This window comes from Drosophila mauritiana, chromosome 2R, assembly GCF_004382145.1.
Source record: "Drosophila mauritiana strain mau12 chromosome 2R, ASM438214v1, whole genome shotgun sequence".
NCBI lineage: Eukaryota > Metazoa > Arthropoda > Insecta > Diptera > Drosophilidae > Drosophila > Drosophila mauritiana.
The window spans coordinates 14,973,586-14,990,835 of record NC_046668.1 but is presented as its reverse complement, the minus strand read 5'-3'; the positions used below and the strand labels follow the sequence as shown (position 1 = coordinate 14,990,835).

Below are 17,250 nucleotides of genomic sequence, written 5' to 3'. Positions count from 1 at the left end.
TTCGCGGGTTTTTGTTTCTCGGGCTGCCTCTTGATTATTTTCTGTTCCGATTTTCATTACGTGCCCCGAAGTCTTGGCGAGCTGAACTCGGAAACGCTGAAACTCAGAAACTGTGAAACTGTGAAACTCAGAAACTCAGGAACTGGCGAGTGAGTGCTTTTCAGCACTAGCTGCGATCGCATTACTTTCAGAGCCCGCAATCAGTCTTAAGTGAGCGTGCGTCGGCATTGGCAGCAAGTTGGCTAAAAGCGGATCCTCCTCAGTGGCCAACTTATCCCCCGATCTCTCTTTCGCCCCCGACACTATTGGTTAGTTTGCACTTCGCCTTAACATCTGCCCCACCAAGTCGTGCTCCAAAACTTTTAAATCAAGTGCAAAGTGAAACGCCCCACTGGGTGGGTGGTGCAATCGATAATACAAAATAATAATAATAATAATAATCGCGGTTATTGCAAATCGATTGCCAAACAATACAAGCGGAAGTGATGAAATAATTCTGATTGGTTAGAAAAGTGCGAAATAAACCTTTGTTATTTTGTTGGGCTCGGCTTGCGGAAAAACCATTGGAAAAGCTGCTGACTTAGCTCTTTGATTTTCACTTAAATGTTTGTTTTCATAGCTTTTCCAGTTTCCTCGCTCTCAGCCGCTCTCTTTGCGTGAGTTAACTTGTGTATGTGTTTCGAGTTGGTTTAGATTTTCGCGACACCGATTGAGTAAGTTTTCCCATGCGGTTTTTCCAGCGCTTGCTGGAAAATTCATGGGCAGCAAAACAAACAAAAATCGTTGTTATGGTTATGCGTTGAAGAATTTGTTAAACGCAAGAAGCTCTTGTTAATGTTTAGTTTTATTGTCTCTGGATTTGACGCGTGGCTAATTTCTGTCAGGCACTTCTTCCATAATTTATTACTTTTTTTTTTGCGTGGCTGACATCGAATTTTTTAGCCGCAAACCGGTTTGCCAAACTCCTGGAATCACAAATAATTTAGACAATAGTTGTGTAGAACTTCTTAATGGGCATAACAAATAAGCGAGCAAATGTCAACTGTCCAAAATTGTAAGCAAAGTAACAAGCGCAGATGAAGTTCGTTTCTTCAGTCATTTGATTGAAACTCTACACGCAAGTTTGTTTCTTCATTCTTTTGATTGATGCTCTACTGCCAAGTTGGTTTCTTGAATCTTTGGTTTGCCTTTCAATGGAATTCAATTATTGAAATTCCCCACCGAAAAGAGGATCAATCAGCCTGCTTTGTTTCTGTTTATTTTGTGGAACTTTCAATGTTAAGGTCTACACAGCCATTTAATGCTAATGCCCAGCACAAGTGCGACTTTTTCGACGTTTTTTTTGATTCGGTCTTTTATGGCGCATTGAATCGAATTCCCCCTTTGCTCCTCCGTCGCCAAAATGTTCATGCCTAGCATAAACAAAACAGAATTATTGTTACACATTTGGTTGCCAAGGCGGAAATTAAATAAAGCAAAAAGGTTGTCAAATAAAATCGATTTGAATGGAATAAAATCATAACAGCACATGAAGAGAAATCAATGGCGCGAACCGAGATGAGAGAGATCTGTTCGTCGTAAAATAGAAAGTGACCAAAATGGATCTTCGCTCATAAACAAAACCTAAAAATTCGTCACAGTTAGAGGATACCCTCACGTCCAAGCCAGAGTTGCTCAGCTAACTTGCCAAATTTCTGATAATTTGTTCATTAGGGCTTTGCTTAGTTTTTGTTTTCGCCTAGGGCTCGAAATGCGATATTAGCCATTTTAGGACTGGGAAAGAAATTTCCAAATATTTAATATGCAGAAACAGTTTGTATATACAGCGGCACACACAGAGATACTCACCAATACGGGGGGAACTAAAGACCCAGCTGGGTTTCAGTCATTTGTCTAAACAGAAATTACGAACAAAGCAAAACGCAGACGTAGCAAAATTATGCAAATCTTAGGGCGCATACAGCCACAGCTACATCTGTAAATATTTATATATACTGTTTATCTATATATATATAGTATTGTCCATGTGCTTCTCCATCAAAAATGCAAAATAGGAAATGAGCAATGCGCAAACGCCATAACAACAAGCATTTTTCTAAGTGCCCTCTTGCATTTTTCAGATGTGATAAATAAAAAAGGTATATAAAAAAAATATATAAATATTTCAATTTAGTATATACATATATAATTTTCAAATAAGAAACATTCTTTTGTATCCTTATCAAATTAATGTTGTTGATGAGAATCTGAATGACTACAAGAAAAATCTCTGAAACAAATCAATTTTCAAACTATTTCAAGGTAAGGTCTTGTTCAAGGGCCCAAAAACCTTATGTTCTCAACAAGTTAGTGGCCCCATTTTATATAAGCCAAGAAAATGACAAGTTCAACGATCTGTTAGCCCTACCACAGACCATCAATTACTCAAGCCGTCAATCCCAAATGCACGATCTTAAAACCTGTTGGCCCAATCTAGCGAAGAACTTTGGGAGTCCAAACAAAGGTCTTACCAATCAGCGATGAAAATATGACAAAAATGTTGCTGGGCCAGGGCAAAATGGCGATGAATCTCTGTGACTCCGCGTTCGAGGAAACTAAATGCAAATCATTTGGATGGGGGCCAGGCCAAGAGCAACCGAAACCAGTTAACTACGATCAATTCAATGTTGGCCAAGCTGGCGGCATTCTGTCTCTGATCCGGAGAACTTAATTTGCATAATTCTGGGTTTCGGATCGGGCCACATGTCGGATTATTTTCGAAAGCGAAATGCCATTGAACAAAATGTGTTGAGTCAGGAAAAGCCAGTGCGGATTTTTGGAGGTTGTCCGATCTGTCAGTTGGTCAATTACAAGCGAATCAATTAGCACCCGGGTGTTAGGCACCGAAAAACACTGAAATCGCGCCATTTTAACCACTTTGTATCTGTATCCGAGAGATCTGTTCGATGTTCGATCCATTGGACTCATATGCATACGAAGACAACGCAGCACGACGATCTCTAGAGATCAACCGAGATTTGACCGTGACCGTGCATTTTGATTGAGCTGAGCTTTTTTTGTTTGGCTGGCCAAACTCCGAATATTAATGGTGTTTGTGGGCCTATATAGATCTCCACCTCCTCGAACCAGACAACTCCACTCGAGATCTCCGCCTGGGCGGCCTTGACACAAATTTGGAATCACACGAAAAATGTCCGAAATTAATCTCTCCTCCAACAAATTGTTACGCATTTCGTTAATTATGTTTTCCACCTGTACTCGATGCTTGGGCAATGTGCCGTGTGAGATCTAACTACATTGGCTATACATACCTTGGTTTGATTTCTTTTTTTAACTTGTCGAGGCTTTTCGGTTTCTTTTTTTTCGGATATACGCGTCATTTGCCATTAATTAGTCGAGCTATTGATGGTCTCGGATGGAGCGAACAAAAGGCGGCTTTGTGAATGGTTTTGCAGTTGGCCGGGAAAGTACAGTTAACAGTGTTGGGCAACGGCCATGGGTCCGATTGTGGCAGTGTGACAAGTCGAAAGTTTGGGGGTATTAATTAACGTAAGCTTAGCCACTCTAATCCACTTGGTGATTAAAGTAAAAGGTTAATGGGCCTTAAGTGTGGGAAAGTTTAAAGGGTAAATTAGCCCTCAAATTGTGCAGTTGGTTTTCTTCAAGTTCAGTGTTGGAATGTAAATGCTGGGATAAGTACAGGCAAATTCCATTACGAGTTTAATAGGAATTATCAAAACTATTCCAGAAATATGGGAACCCCAACACATGTCATAGGCAACAGCTATACGCGTCAACTTTAATTGCCATTACTAGTCGGAATTAATTACTTGACTTATAAAAAGCAGGTTGCTCATTTGCTACATTTTGTCCATATCACCCAACTACTTCTATATTAATTGGTTTGCTGACTGTGGAAATATGTCGGTTTTTTGTAGATTCCCGAGTGGAATTTTCTTACTATAACCCCCAATTGTGATTCACTGATTAGTTAAAAGAATTCATTCAACGTCAATTATATTAAATTTTACTATAATATCCCAGAACTTTGCCAGGAGCTCAGCAAGTATTCATTTTCAAATAATAACTCTGGATAAAAAGGCAATTCACAACGCTGTAGTAAAATGAGCTCCATTTATGAGCTGCTGGCCCTGAAGAAGTTGCGCCAGGATTCGCCTTCAGATTTGCGGTGAGATCCCATGTAGGCACTGGGTCCAGCGATGGCTGGCGGCATATCCATCTGGCCAGAGTAATTGAACACGGGAGTAGAGGGGCGGATAGCGGGAGCACGGGTCTTGACGACTATTCGGAAACGGGGCGGTTCTACGGATCGACGATCCTCCTTCCTCTTGGGCTTCTTCTTTTCCTCCTTCTTGGGCATCTGAAGTGGTTGCCCGTTGCCCTGGATCTCGTCGAAGTCCTGTTGCCATAGAGCCGCCTGTTTCCTGGCAAACTTGTGGTACTGCTTATCGATGCCAGAGGGTCGCCGCTTTGGTATCATCACTATAGTCTTGGCCTTCAGTGCATACGCAGGTGGGGATATCTGATGGTAGCCGCGTCGTTGGTAATCCCTTGGATATGCAGGTGGAATGCCCACTACCTTCTTGCGCTTCAGGTGGGGCTTCACCTCCTCTGTGGTCTCCGACTCCCGGGAGCATGGGCATGTTTGCCACGAATGCCAGTACTCCGCCTCGTTCTCCTCCTGGCGCTTCCTCAACCACTCGGCCGTGGGACGATTGGAATCGTAGACCACTGTCTGGCTGTCTTGAGCTTCCTCTGAGCTCTCTGTATTGCGTCTTTGGCGCTGGTAGTCCTCCGATTCCCTTTGCATTTTCTCAGTGGTCTCAGTATACGTTTCCTTTCGCTTATCCGGACGATAGGTAATGCCGGAGGTATTAGTTTCCCTTCTAGATTCCGGTCGATTTTGCCACCGTCGGCGATTCTGCTCGATAATCGCCTCCTGACGCCTTTGGTGTTCGGCCGGATCCTGTGAGATGGTACGCCGGCGCAATGTTTCCGGTTCTGCCTGACCTTTAGCGAAGTGACTACTGATTCTTCTTTGGGCCTTCTTGCGACGCTCTTCACGTTCCAATTCATATTTTTGTTGCTCGTGACGTAATTTGTTCTTGGCTATATACAGGCGATCGTTGCAGTGGGACTCATAGCCCATCTCATCCAAACGCTCGGGAAAATCGGGAGACCATTCGCTGTCACGCCAAGGAGACTCCTGGGGCACCTCGCCCATCTCCTTCATCTTCTTGATGCCCTGGATTTGTGCTTGAGTTTGGTCATCGAAGGTATATCGGTCTGCGTAACGACGGTTTTGGCTGCTAACTGCAGGTAATCGCCGCAAACTGGAAAATTGCCCCTTGGATTTGTTACTAACAAACCGCCAGGAATGATTCAGGCTCATTCGAGCCATTTTAAAAGTGGTATTCATCTTGCTATTGATTCGTCTTGGATTGAACTCCCTTATCAGAACTAATAATTTTGATGCGTGCACGAGAGGGTGTTGTCTGAAAATAAAATTCCGAACCAAATTTTTGAATTTTCAATTTTGTAAGCTACAAATTTTTAACTCCAAAAATTAAAGACCGAAATTTTGTGAACTGAACGCTTCGCAAACTGGGAATATTATGATAACGCTGATGACTTTTTCCCAGGAAGTAAAAAGCAATGCTATCCCAGTTGAACTCAAAAAATCGAGGTGGTACTCATGACCTACTTGGCCTTCAACTTTCGTTAACCCAATACTAGAAACAATCTTCGAAAATGCACTCAGAAATGATGTGCTCATTTGGAGGTTTCCTGACCATGCCAAGCGGTTAACCTTTGAAGTACCTATCCATTAGGTTTCACACCCAAATGGGAAAGTGTGGAAAGCGTAAATATGCAGCATTTGTCTTCGTTGGAGGTTGTCTGCCTTCCGCATCGTGCACTCCACTTCCATCTAATTTTGATAACAGATTTATGATGCACTTCCGCCGCTAGCTAAACTTGACACACTGAGAAGTTTGTCTGGTTTTTTTCGATTCGTTTTTCGATCGCCGGCTTTGGTTTCATAATCGCAGCGATCCAGTTGGACTAATGAACTTGAACTAACCGATGTCACGGCGCGTTTCCTTTCCTCTTATTTCTCTGCCACAGCTTGCCGCACCGTCTTCGAATCTCAGCAGCAAATTGGCGCCGCCGACGAATCTTGAGCCCTACACCATGGCTGTCATCACGGAACATGGCGGCACCACCTCTTCCCCGGAAAACAACAACAGCATCGGAAACGGAAAGCTCCGGGTCAATGGCCACCAGTTGAGCACCTCGCTGACCATACCGGAGTTCTTTGCCCACAAGAACATCTTCGTCACCGGCGGCACTGGATTCCTGGGCACCGTTCTCATCGAGGCTCTGCTGGACACACATCCCGACATTGGAACCATCTACGTCTTGGTCCGGGGCAAGCGCAAGTTCGATCCGAACGAGCGGATTCGTCGCCTGCTCCAGAAGCCGGTAAGTCTGGTGGCATTTGTTTTAGATTGTTTGACCGGTCGACCGGCCACGCCCCCTGACACGAACCTGCCCCCGACGCGCCGTCTGCAGGTATATAATTAAAGCCAATTACGAGTCTCTTTATGGAGCGTTAATTTGTCAAAGTCGTAACCTGGCCGACCTCTTCCGTTGCGAGCCGCGATCCGTGGGGCTTTCATTTTCTTTTGTTTTCATCTTTTTTTTAACTACCAGTGTGCAATACTCTTTTGGGATTTTTGAAAATATTTAAAAAGTTATTTTCTTTAATTACAAACTTTGGAATAACGTAACTTATTATTATATTTTTGAATTATTTAGCTCTTTCAATCAATTCAATCAACATAAGTTTATACAAGTAATGCCTTTAAATCATATAAATTATATTTAGAGAGTGCTTAAATTTTCGGTTCAACAAAAAGTCTTTTGTTTTTTCCTAATTTTTTTAGGCCCTCTTCACAACTCGTTAATTTATTTTATTTTTAAACGCATTTTTAATGGCACAACAAAAAGCAGCTAACATCATATGTTGTTTGCTTTGAAAATTGCTTACTTACGAGTGTTTCCCAAAAAGGTAAAAGTACCGAAAAAAGCACTCATCGCTAACAATCATAATTTGTTGGCCATAATGTGGGCGTGTATGGTTAGCAACCCAACCTCCGAACAGTAGTGAAATTAATTTTCAACATCCGTCTTTAGAGGGGAAAAAATAGGTCTCCTCCAACTTGTTGAAAAATATCGAAGTAATGTATATACAACTTTTATTTGCTGCTGTTGCAAGTCATAAAATCACTTATAGCTTGAAGGTTTTTATGCTACCAATTAATGACCATATCCTTTTGGTTAGAGTTATCAAAAGTTTACGATGCATGAGATTATATTCAATAAAATGTTTGTTTAATGTTGCAAATGTAAATTATGATTTAATTACAGATTTTCGAGAAGTACTCGGAGAAGACTCTATCGAAGGTGGTCCCAGTGGTTGGCGAACTGAGCGAACCGAACTTTGGCTTTGGCCCTGAGCTCCTGCAGGAGCTGATCGATCGGGTCAATGTGATCTACCACAGTGCGGCCACCATCAAGTTCAGCTCCCCGCTGCGCACCGCCATTCGCACCAATCTCACGGGAACGATGCGCACCATTGAGCTGGCCAAGCAATTGAAGCATCTGGCGGCCTACATCTATTGCTCCACGGCCTTCTGCAACAGCAACAATCGTGGTCTGATTGCCGAGGAGGTGTACAAGTCACAGTTCGATCCGTACGAGATGATGAAGATGGCCGAAGATGACTCCGCCTGGGAGGATTTCACCGATCAGAAGTGCAAGGGCTATATCCGGGATCATCCCAATACGTATACGTTCACCAAGAATCTGTCGGAGAATCTGCTGATGGCCGAGATGTCCGGACTGCCAGCAGCCATAGTTAGGCCATCGATTGGTGAGATGCCATTGGGATTCCAAGCGGCAGGAAAATGTCTTAATCAATAACATTTCATTTCTAGTTTATGGAACCCTGGAGAACCCGATGAAGGGCTGGGTGGGTAATGCAAACTCTGGTCACCTGGGCTTCTTGGCCGGTTTCGTGAAGGGAATTTTCCGCACCATGTGCGGGAATGCTAATGCTGTGATCGACATCATACCATGCGACTATGTGATCAACTCATCACTGGTTATGGGCTGGTACGTGGGCACCCGGAAGGTGGAGCAGCCGGAGATCATACATTGCACGTCGGGAGAGGTTAATCCTCTGAATCTCGCCGAGTTCTGCACGATCATCAACGATAGTGTGGAGCGGCATCCGCCGAATAGTTTTGTTTGGAAGCCGGTGACGAAGTTGCGCAACGGATGGCGTTACAATCTGTTCTTCTATCTGTTCCATTTGCTGCCAGCGATGGTCTTTATCATACCAGAGAAGCTATTCGGAATCGGAATGCCACAGCACACGTAAGTACTAAAAAAGGTGGATCTACTTAAGTTGTAACCATAATATTTATCTACTTTAGAGCCTACGAGTACATGCGGGTGTTCCAGAAAGGCACCAAGGCCTTTGACTACTTCCTGGACAAGGACTTCCGGTACTCCTTAAAGAACGCGCTGCGTATATCGGCATTAATACCGGAAAGCGATCGACGGCGCTATAACTTCGATGCCAGTCAGTGCGATTGGTCGGAGTTCATCGATCGGTGTCTGATAGGAATCCGGCGTTTCTACTTTAAGGAGTCGGCAGTGACCACGGAGTGGCATCGCAACTACTGGAAGGTGTAAGTGTGACTCATCCCACCGATCTAAAGCACATGGAATCAATTTTCATTTCATTTCCGCCCTGTCTATAGCTTTAACTTCCTGTACTATGCGGGCTATGTGGTCATCTTCGCCGTCCTCTACTTTGCCCTCACTTTAACTTTGGGCCTGCAGATCGGACTTACGTTGGCGGTTCTGATCTGGGGATTCCTCGTCTGGTTGTAGTGGCTGGATATGAATCGCCAACTGTTGGATTGTGCAATATTTCCGCTCCAAGTGCGATCCTACCACACATGGTTGTTCGTTTCCATCCGTAGTTTGTTCTAGTAGGGTATCATGTATTTTACTTTTAAGTTCTTTCACACAAGCCAAGTACAAGTCAGCGAAATGTATCATATGAATCAACAACAATCGAAGCAACACTAGACACGAATCTATTCACACAGCAATGCAAAAGTAGCCCAAAACTTAGTCACTTTAACTAAACACGTAATGTAAAAGTAATGAACAATTCTAGATTGTTGTAATTATCAACCGGTTTATAGTCAAATAGTCGAAGAATACGAGAACTAAACTTTAAATGATTAAATATGTAACTATTATTCAAATAAATATGATTTTTATATTAAGGAAAGGATGTGTGTGTTTTTATTGGTATGGTTTGTGTGGGAACGGATTTATGGGGGATGTGGACATGGAATTTTTACATTTTTTAGACATTATATATTGTGTTTCTTAATATTCTTTGCTAATGAGATAACATTTAAATTGAACTTGGTTATGCACTTTGTTTTCTACAATGCTCAGTGGCGACATCTAGGTGATGTAAAATAAATAAGTTCGGTAATATACCGACAGGGGCGCTAGCTAAAGAGAATTCTCTTTCGAGAAGAGAAAACATATGCAGCTGAAATAATGAAAAAAGTATCAGCAAGATAGCGAAAAATGTATCTGCAAGATAGCGAAATATGTATCCGCAAACTCAGTGAGCTAACCATATTGCATGTGCTGAGATAAGAAAGTAAACATATGTGGGGGACCAAACCAAGTAGGCACTCCCCTTTGAGACGCCACTGACTAACTGGTTTGGCCGACAATCGTGATCGTTATTATGACGATCCGCGGAGCGTAGTAAATGATCATCCACGAACAGTCGGCCTGCTGCCGAGCACATTTCGGTGGCCATTGACGGCATAAAGATTCAGTTGAAGTTTTACTGTTGCCGGCTAACGTTCGAAAATCGGAGGATCGGAGAAACGCAGATAAAGATAAACTCGCCCATTCAGCTGCCTCGCTCGCACACGCCGACACACACACACGCACGTTCGTTGTGGCACACACACGTGCAGTTGCACTGGTGTTGGTAATTTGTTTACAGTCGCATCGCAACAACAACAAAAGCAGTGGAGTAAAAGATAGAAAGACGGAATAAATAAGAAGAGGAGGCCGATAAAAAGAAAGAGAGCTACGTGGAAAAGAGAAATTTCGACGTTCTAAGCCGAGTTTTAGTCTTAAACAAATAATCAGAACGAGCGAATAGACTGCAACTGGCATTATTATTATTGGCGATTACCACACCTGCTGAGAAACCATGGCCAGGTAAGTTCCACTACATTTGGCTCTAAGCAACGGCTTCTGCTCAATTTTGGTTGTATTTAATTTTGGTAGCATGTTTGACAACTTTCAACCTGCTTCTTTTTTTTCTTTCCCCGCTTTCGAAGCCTTTTGTGAGGTTAGAAAGACGGAGCAAAGTTCGAAATGCGACAAAAATCTGGCGTAGAGAACACAAGCCATCGAGCTAAAGATCATCTAGATCACCTAGACTGTCCATTAGATGTAGAATCTTCTTTCAAAACACTTACTTACCTAAAATTAAGGATATGTGTGCTTTGATTTTCACATTTCATCCATATAAGCCAAAATTCCAGTGGATCAACACATTCCAACTTTCCCAAACTTGAACTTTAAACTCCTCTAAAACTAGATCATCATTAAAGCACATTTGCTTCAAATGGAATTAGTGATCTATAATCTCATATAGCCTTTGCTTTTGGAACTTAATGCAAAAGTTTAATGCATAACATAATAGTTGAAACTATTGAGGTCACACTGTACTATAATTAACACTTGCGTCGGCGGCTAATTCTACTTCATTACGAGCTGACAGTGGGTCATTTGGCCGGACACTTTCGCCAGCGAGAATCCATCACCTGAGAGTCACCTGCAATGGGAAAACAATGGAAATTTTTCATCAACCCGTTGAAGGTGGCTATGCAGTGCTAGCCAATTGGAGAGGGAGATGCAAACAGGGCTAGACATTCCAGTTTCCACGATAAATCTTTGACCCGTTCGAATACCCTCTTTTGCAAGTCAAAAGCCGCCTTTTCAGCCAAATGACGTCAATGATGCAGTCGTGGGCATGCCGGAAATCGAGCGGAAAATTACAGGTTATCGGAATGAAAAGGAACCGCAGTGGAAACAAGATCATTACATATTGTGGCCATCGCATCCTGACAGGTTGCTCGAAACATTTTCGGGACGAATATCAATAATAATAATATGCCAGAGATTTATGGCCGCTCACAAGGTTGATTGCAGTTGGTAGGGTCAGTTACTCAAAGTCGAGTGGCTTAATTGCCGGGGTGGGCAAGCATTTAAGTTTATGTGCAATGCTAATGATATGGGGGTTCTTAACGCCAGTCTCAGCGGAATGCGGTAAACTGTGGCAAATGATATCGCATTATGCAGGGCATTAAGGCACTAAGCTGGATTTCTCAAATAACACCCCACTTTATTACTGATTTCCTCACTTGCAGCTAAGTTCCATTAAATATAGTAATATCAGTTCCAAGGCAAAGCAAAACCATAATTTGAAACAAATTTCAAGTAGCACTGCCACCATAAATCGGCTCACTTAATTAAACCAGATAAGCACCGAACTGGCCAACTGAAAATCTAATCTCAGTAGTTGATTTACAGCTGATAAGAAAGTTAATTTCGAAGAGTTGGCCGAAGAAAGAGGTGAATTGGAAACCTTAAGCCAAACGCTCGATGAGTTATTAGCCATTTGTGTTGATTGGGTCACCTGTCCCTTTTCACCCCAAATTCGCTGGTCCACAAAGTGAAAGCTCAACTTGGCTAACAAGCGAGCGTTTGAACTGTGAGCCTGGCTAAAACTATGACTTGCCAATTCGTGTGTGCAAATACGAGCACCTGCAAAGGCTTCAACTGCACTTTATTTACTTGTGACGGCTCTGCAAACTCGAGGGTCTCCTTTAATTGCTCAAAAGAAAATTTGCATTTCGCATATTATTTTTTTTTTTTTCATATTCAAATATGGGAAATGTAAATGCAACACATTTGTTATGCAGAAATTATATCACGCATCGTTAGAGGGTAGTAAAAACCAAAGAAATCATCTTCAATGTTCGTCATTATAAAATCATTTGGCATAAAAAAAAATACAGTGGAGACAGCGACTGGAGGTCATTAAAAGAGAAATGCGCCAGACTTGGCTAATTGAATGAACATGTTGCGTGTTTGTTGGAGCTCCAATACGTTTTGTAATTTGATCGAAACTGTTCGAAAATTAGGCGATAGCAAAGTGGAAATGGGAATTCCCCAAAGCTAAGGAGCTTAACTAAGCTGATTTGAAGGAAAAAACAAAGTTTATTTATTGTTAAAAGGCAGCATGATATGTATATTCAAGAATCGGTAATAGTTCGACTATATGACTTGGATGAATAATGAATCAAAAAAAGTAGGCTAAAATGCTATTTATTGCTAGAAACTAAAATATCTTTAGAGATCAAAGCATTTGATTTATGAGCTTACGACTTGATTCCAATCAAAGTGCCAAGAAACCAGAGACATCCACGAGATCGCTTTGCATTCCGGCATTGACCCGCCAGTCGGCACCTGCTCAGTAATCATTAGTTGTATCAATATTAGAAGACACACAATGGGCACTCAGAACTGGGAGCCCACGAGTAAAACGGGTTTTTAGCGGGACAAACAGCCAAGATGCGCTCCCCCGAAGGTTTTTACGGGTGAACGAGTGTCGTAAGCACAATGGTGGCTCCATTGGACCATTTGAATGGGCGACGAGAGAAAGTTTGCTTCATCTTTTATGACGTCTGTAAATTTGGTCGCATAAGTTATATAAGCACAATGGACGGCAGTGAACTGATTGGAAAACCCTTCATATTTCAGCTCACCCATCACAGACTTCTATGCGGGTCGCAATGTCTTCATCACGGGCGCCACTGGCTTCGTGGGCGTCACCATTGTGGAGAAACTGCTGCGCGATGTTCCCAACGTGGGCACACTGTACCTGCTGATGCGGGCCAAGAAGGGCAAGAGTGTGCAGGAGCGACTGGAGGAGCTGAAGAAGAACTCCGTGTTCGACAAGTTCAAGGAGCTGCAGCTGGAGTCGCGTCTCTCCAAGATCGTGCCCATCGAGGGCGATGTGGGCTTGGAGCATCTGGGCATCTCGCCGAAGGATCGCCAGACCCTGATCGACAACGTGAATGTTGTCTTTCACTCGGCTGCCACCTTGGACTTCTTCCAATCTCTGAAGGAGACCACCAACATCAACTTGCGGGGCACTCGGCGAGTGGTGGAGCTGTGCCAGCAGATCAAGAACCTGGATGCTTTGGTCCACGTGTCCAGCGCCTATGTGAATGCCTATTTGACCAAGGTCGAGGAGAAGCTATATCCCGCGCCCGAAGATCCCGAGAAGATCATCCAGCTCTCGGAGACGCTCAACGATGATGCCCTCAAGGAACTGGAACCAAAGTGAGTGGCTCTTAACAAACTAAAGGGTTTATGCTTATGAATTATCATCTTCCAGACTTCTGAAGGATCACCCCAATACCTATACCTTTACGAAGCATCTGGCGGAGCACGAGGTGGCCAATGTGGCCAGCAAGTTCCCCTGTGGCATCGTTCGTCCCAGTATGAGTGAGTATTAGGTAGACTAATAACTTTCTGGCAGAAACTAATGATTCTTTGTAACGTGCTAAAGTCACTGCCGCTTGGAAGGAACCCATTCCCGGATGGACCATTTCGAAGAACGGTCCCCAGGGCTTCTTCATGGGCGCCTCCAAGGGCGTACTGCGTCGCCTTCCCCTGGATCCCAGCATCATCATGGACTACATACCCATCGATGTGGTGGTCAATGGCATCATATCCACTGGCTACTATGTCAACTCGCTGCAGGCGAAGAACGGAGGACGCCCGGCCGATCTGCAGATCTTCCACCTGACCTCCAGCACATACAAACCCTTCCGATTCGAGCTGATGACGGACAAGATCAACAGCTACCTACACGACTATCCTCTGAACAGTGCCGTCTGGTATCCCAACCTGCGTCTGGTCAAGAGCCTCTGGGTCTTCCGACTGAGCGCCATTCTGTTCCATTTCATACCTGCTATTATCCTGGATCTGGTCACGAAAATTGGAGGCGGCAGGCCCATGTAAGCAAAATATTGGTACACCTATTCCCTCATAACCTACATGATTTCAATTAACTTTTAGCTTGGTTCGTCTGCACAAGAACGTCTGGAACTCACTGAATACCCTGGAAAAGTTCATCTTCACCGAGTGGCACTTTGACAGCAAGCGTCTATTGGCGCTATCGAAGACCTTGAACATAGTGGACAAGAAGAAGTTCTTCATCGACATCGGGGAGCTGGCGTGGGATGAGTACTTTTCCAACACGATCCTGGGCGTGCGCCAGTATCTCAGCAAGGAGCCCATCAAGAACCTGGAGAAGGCACGCCGCAAGGACAAAATGTGAATATCTTTATTAATTCTATGTAAGATACCATACTAACCCATACCATTTATAGTCTCCTGGGTCTTCATGTTGCGCTGCAGCTCTCATTCTGGTATGGAGTGTTCAAGTTGATCGTGTGCCTCACCGGAATCTCGACGGCTAAAGCAGCTCTGGTCCTGCCCGTCCTTTACTACCTGTTTGGACTGCTTTAAGAAGCCGAGGAATATACCCACATAGTTCAACATTTTCTCAATGTTATTTATGCTTAATGCACTTTGTATGAGGTTTGGTTTTACAATATAAATACAAAAACAAGCGCAGCTCTTCTTTGATTTAAAATAAATGTTTATTATAGGAAAAACATAAGGAGGATACTATTGATTGTTAAAATCTGGTCTACAATTAGATCTTGCATGCTAATTATAGTACTTTATCCATATTTAAAAAGTGTAACATTTCCACGCATGTAAGTTTTTGAACTTCCCACCAAACTGCATTAAACATGGTCACATCGAATTTAGTGTGACCTCACCAGCGGACGCCATCTAATACCCAAGTGCATCCCAAACCCGAATCAACAGTTTCCCAACAAAAACAACAGCAGCAAACGACCAGCTGGTCCAGTGCATGCAAAACTTCATCAATTGGCCGAAGTGTGCTGGAAAAGCGAGGGCTTTTCTCCGCACTTGACCCATTTGCGGACACACAAACGCTTGCCGAGCTCAGAGAAGTCATGTACTGAGAGCCAACCGAGGATGCGGAGCCCAGAAACGGACAGTGAGCACTCGGAAACGGACTCCGTCGGCTCCACCACGGACAGTCAGTCCAGTGGATTGGGCGCGGTGCGCCACCAGCGACGGAGCACCCAGCGGCCGGATGTCTTTAGCCTCAAGGCCATGGCGCCTAGGTGAGTCAGTGGCTGAGTCTCCGAGGAGAGTCCAAAGTTCCAGCTTATCTGTAATCTAATCTGACCCTTTCGAAGACCCAATGCCGGACCCGGCGGCTGGTTATGTCTACTGCTGCCGCTGGCCTTGACTGTCCGCCTGTTGCACCACGCCACGCCAGCATGCAAGGACCAGGCCAGGATGCAGTGGCTCCTCACGGTGGCCGCCGGAGGAATGGCACTCGAAACACTGTGTTTCTTCATCTATGCCTTTGTGAAGACGGGCATTTTGGTTAAATGCCTGGTGAGCCTGCTGCCCGGAGTGGCCACCAGTATGAGCTTCTATCTGCTGGTGGACACCTCGCTGACCTTCGCCATCATCGTGGGATTCGTGATGACCTCTGCGTATCAGCAAATCTATATCTATACGCTACGTGGCTTCCAGAGGTCCTTTACATATGGAGAAGCCTCGGTTTTCGTCCAGGGACTGGTGCTCTTCGCTTTGAGTGCCATCCACCGACTAGGTGGATTCTTCTGCGGCGGTTCTTGGCCAAGCGAGGAATTTGAGACGCTCGACATAATCATGGTGGTAAGTGAGGCTAGGAGTGTTGAATGGAATGGAACAAACTTTTACTAACCCGCTTGCATTGGATCTACAGAATGCCCTATTTTGCCTGCTGGTGTTCTGCGTGGCTCTCGTCCTCTTCCCATCGCTGAGGAAGCCTTACCGCTTCTACTTGTGGACGGTGATGCTCCTCTTGGCTGTCACCTGCATGCCGGTGACGCGACCTCTTCCTCTGCTGGCACTAGTGCAGTTCCTGCTCCGCGATCAGGAAAGACTGGCCATCTTGGTCTTCTACATGCTGCTGGTTGTGCTAACCTGCCTCACAGTCGCCTGGCAAATTGGAAGCTCCGCGAAGGCCAATACACGTGTGCGCAAGATCTTCCACCTGCTCATTATTATGGTCTATATACCCGGATTGATCTTCGAGTGCGCCCTGCTCTACTTGGCCACTGGCGTGGCGTTGGCTGCTTTCGTGGTCCTGGAGCTGCTGCGTCTGCTGAAGATTCCGCCATTGGCCGATAGACTAGCTGTGGCCTTCAGCACATTCAAGGACGAAAAGGACGCCGGAGAGTTGGCTCTAACTCCGTTCTGCCTGCTCATCGGCTGCTCAATGCCCATTTGGATGACACCATGCCCGTGCTCTGGCGACAATACTCTGGCCTTGCTTTCGGGGATTCTAGCAGTCGGCGTTGGAGACACTGCAGCCAGTGTAGTGGGCTCCAAGCTGGGACGCAACAAGTGGGGAAGTAAGTAAAATGAACTAAAAGGATGTCTATTTTGAGATATACTAATCTCTCAATGAGTTCATTCGCATATATAAGATTCTATCTTAACACATGTGTCATACTTCTAGGATCTTCCCGATCCCTGGAAGGCACCATTGCGTTCGTGGTGTCCATTCTCACGGCCGTCTGGCTGCTGGAGATTTCCGGCCTGGTGGCCATGAGCCAGGCCAAGTGGTTCGCCACCATATTCGCAGCACTGAATTCGGCTCTGGTGGAGGCATTCACCGACCAGGTGGATAACCTGGTACTACCACTGATATTCTATACCATTGTGGGCCTGGCCTAAATAGAATGCATATTGATGTAAATTAGTTGTAGTGTACGCATTCCTCGGTGTATTTATATATAAAATTGCGCGGTTTAACTAAGTGTTTAATAAGAAAGTTTATAAAACTGTATATTCCATATCACATTTAGACGGACTTTTATGGGTCTAAAAAGAAATACTTCTCTGAAAATGTATAAACTACTTTTCTAA

The 17,250-nt window shown here is 44.3% G+C and overlaps 4 protein-coding genes across 4 annotated transcripts; 3 read left to right on the top strand and 1 right to left on the bottom strand.

Moving 5' to 3' along the window:
* The first annotated feature begins 190 nt into the window (after positions 1–190).
* Positions 191–9,373, top strand: LOC117137062 (putative fatty acyl-CoA reductase CG8303). Its single transcript, XM_033298275.1, has 6 exons — positions 191–308; positions 6,148–6,504; positions 7,453–7,957; positions 8,022–8,463; positions 8,523–8,780; positions 8,853–9,373. The coding sequence occupies exons 2-6, from the start codon at positions 6,214–6,216 to the stop codon at positions 8,983–8,985; spliced, it is 1,629 nt and encodes a 542-aa protein (XP_033154166.1). The 5' UTR covers positions 191–308; positions 6,148–6,213; the 3' UTR covers positions 8,986–9,373.
* LOC117137061 lies at positions 4,001–5,650 on the bottom strand. Its single transcript, XM_033298274.1, has one exon. The coding sequence runs from the start codon at positions 5,438–5,440 to the stop codon at positions 4,136–4,138; it is 1,305 nt and encodes a 434-aa protein (XP_033154165.1). The 5' UTR covers positions 5,441–5,650; the 3' UTR covers positions 4,001–4,135.
* Positions 9,374–9,960: 587 nt separating the features above from the next.
* Positions 9,961–14,856, top strand: LOC117136140 (putative fatty acyl-CoA reductase CG8306). Its single transcript, XM_033296846.1, has 6 exons — positions 9,961–10,359; positions 12,973–13,557; positions 13,613–13,722; positions 13,787–14,237; positions 14,299–14,556; positions 14,613–14,856. The coding sequence occupies exons 1-6, from the start codon at positions 10,352–10,354 to the stop codon at positions 14,749–14,751; spliced, it is 1,551 nt and encodes a 516-aa protein (XP_033152737.1). The 5' UTR covers positions 9,961–10,351; the 3' UTR covers positions 14,752–14,856.
* Positions 14,857–15,151: 295 nt separating this feature from the next.
* LOC117136141 (dolichol kinase) lies at positions 15,152–17,184 on the top strand. Its single transcript, XM_033296847.1, has 4 exons — positions 15,152–15,446; positions 15,522–16,011; positions 16,082–16,733; positions 16,841–17,184. The coding sequence occupies exons 1-4, from the start codon at positions 15,295–15,297 to the stop codon at positions 17,056–17,058; spliced, it is 1,512 nt and encodes a 503-aa protein (XP_033152738.1). The 5' UTR covers positions 15,152–15,294; the 3' UTR covers positions 17,059–17,184.
* Positions 17,185–17,250: the final 66 nt, after the last annotated feature.

What these genes read in the sequence shown, in the direction of transcription:
- LOC117137061 (XM_033298274.1), bottom strand. Translation starts at nt 5,440, where the DNA reads ATGAATACCACTTTTAAAATGGCTCGAATGAGCCTGAATCATTCCTGG.
- LOC117137062 (XM_033298275.1), top strand. Translation starts at nt 6,214, where the DNA reads ATGGCTGTCATCACGGAACATGGCGGCACCACCTCTTCCCCGGAAAAC. An exon ending in CATAGTTAGGCCATCGATTG is followed by an intron (nt 7,958 to 8,021) that starts GTGAGATGCCAT and finishes TTTCATTTCTAG; the next exon opens with TTTATGGAACCCTGGAGAAC. An exon ending in ATCGGAATGCCACAGCACAC is followed by an intron (nt 8,464 to 8,522) that starts GTAAGTACTAAA and finishes TATCTACTTTAG; the next exon opens with AGCCTACGAGTACATGCGGG.
- LOC117136141 (XM_033296847.1), top strand. Translation starts at nt 15,295, where the DNA reads ATGCGGAGCCCAGAAACGGACAGTGAGCACTCGGAAACGGACTCCGTC. An exon ending in CTCAAGGCCATGGCGCCTAG is followed by an intron (nt 15,447 to 15,521) that starts GTGAGTCAGTGG and finishes ACCCTTTCGAAG; the next exon opens with ACCCAATGCCGGACCCGGCG. An exon ending in CGCTCGACATAATCATGGTG is followed by an intron (nt 16,012 to 16,081) that starts GTAAGTGAGGCT and finishes TTGGATCTACAG; the next exon opens with AATGCCCTATTTTGCCTGCT.
- LOC117136140 (XM_033296846.1), top strand. An exon ending in CTCAAGGAACTGGAACCAAA is followed by an intron (nt 13,558 to 13,612) that starts GTGAGTGGCTCT and finishes ATCATCTTCCAG; the next exon opens with ACTTCTGAAGGATCACCCCA. An exon ending in ATTGGAGGCGGCAGGCCCAT is followed by an intron (nt 14,238 to 14,298) that starts GTAAGCAAAATA and finishes ATTAACTTTTAG; the next exon opens with CTTGGTTCGTCTGCACAAGA.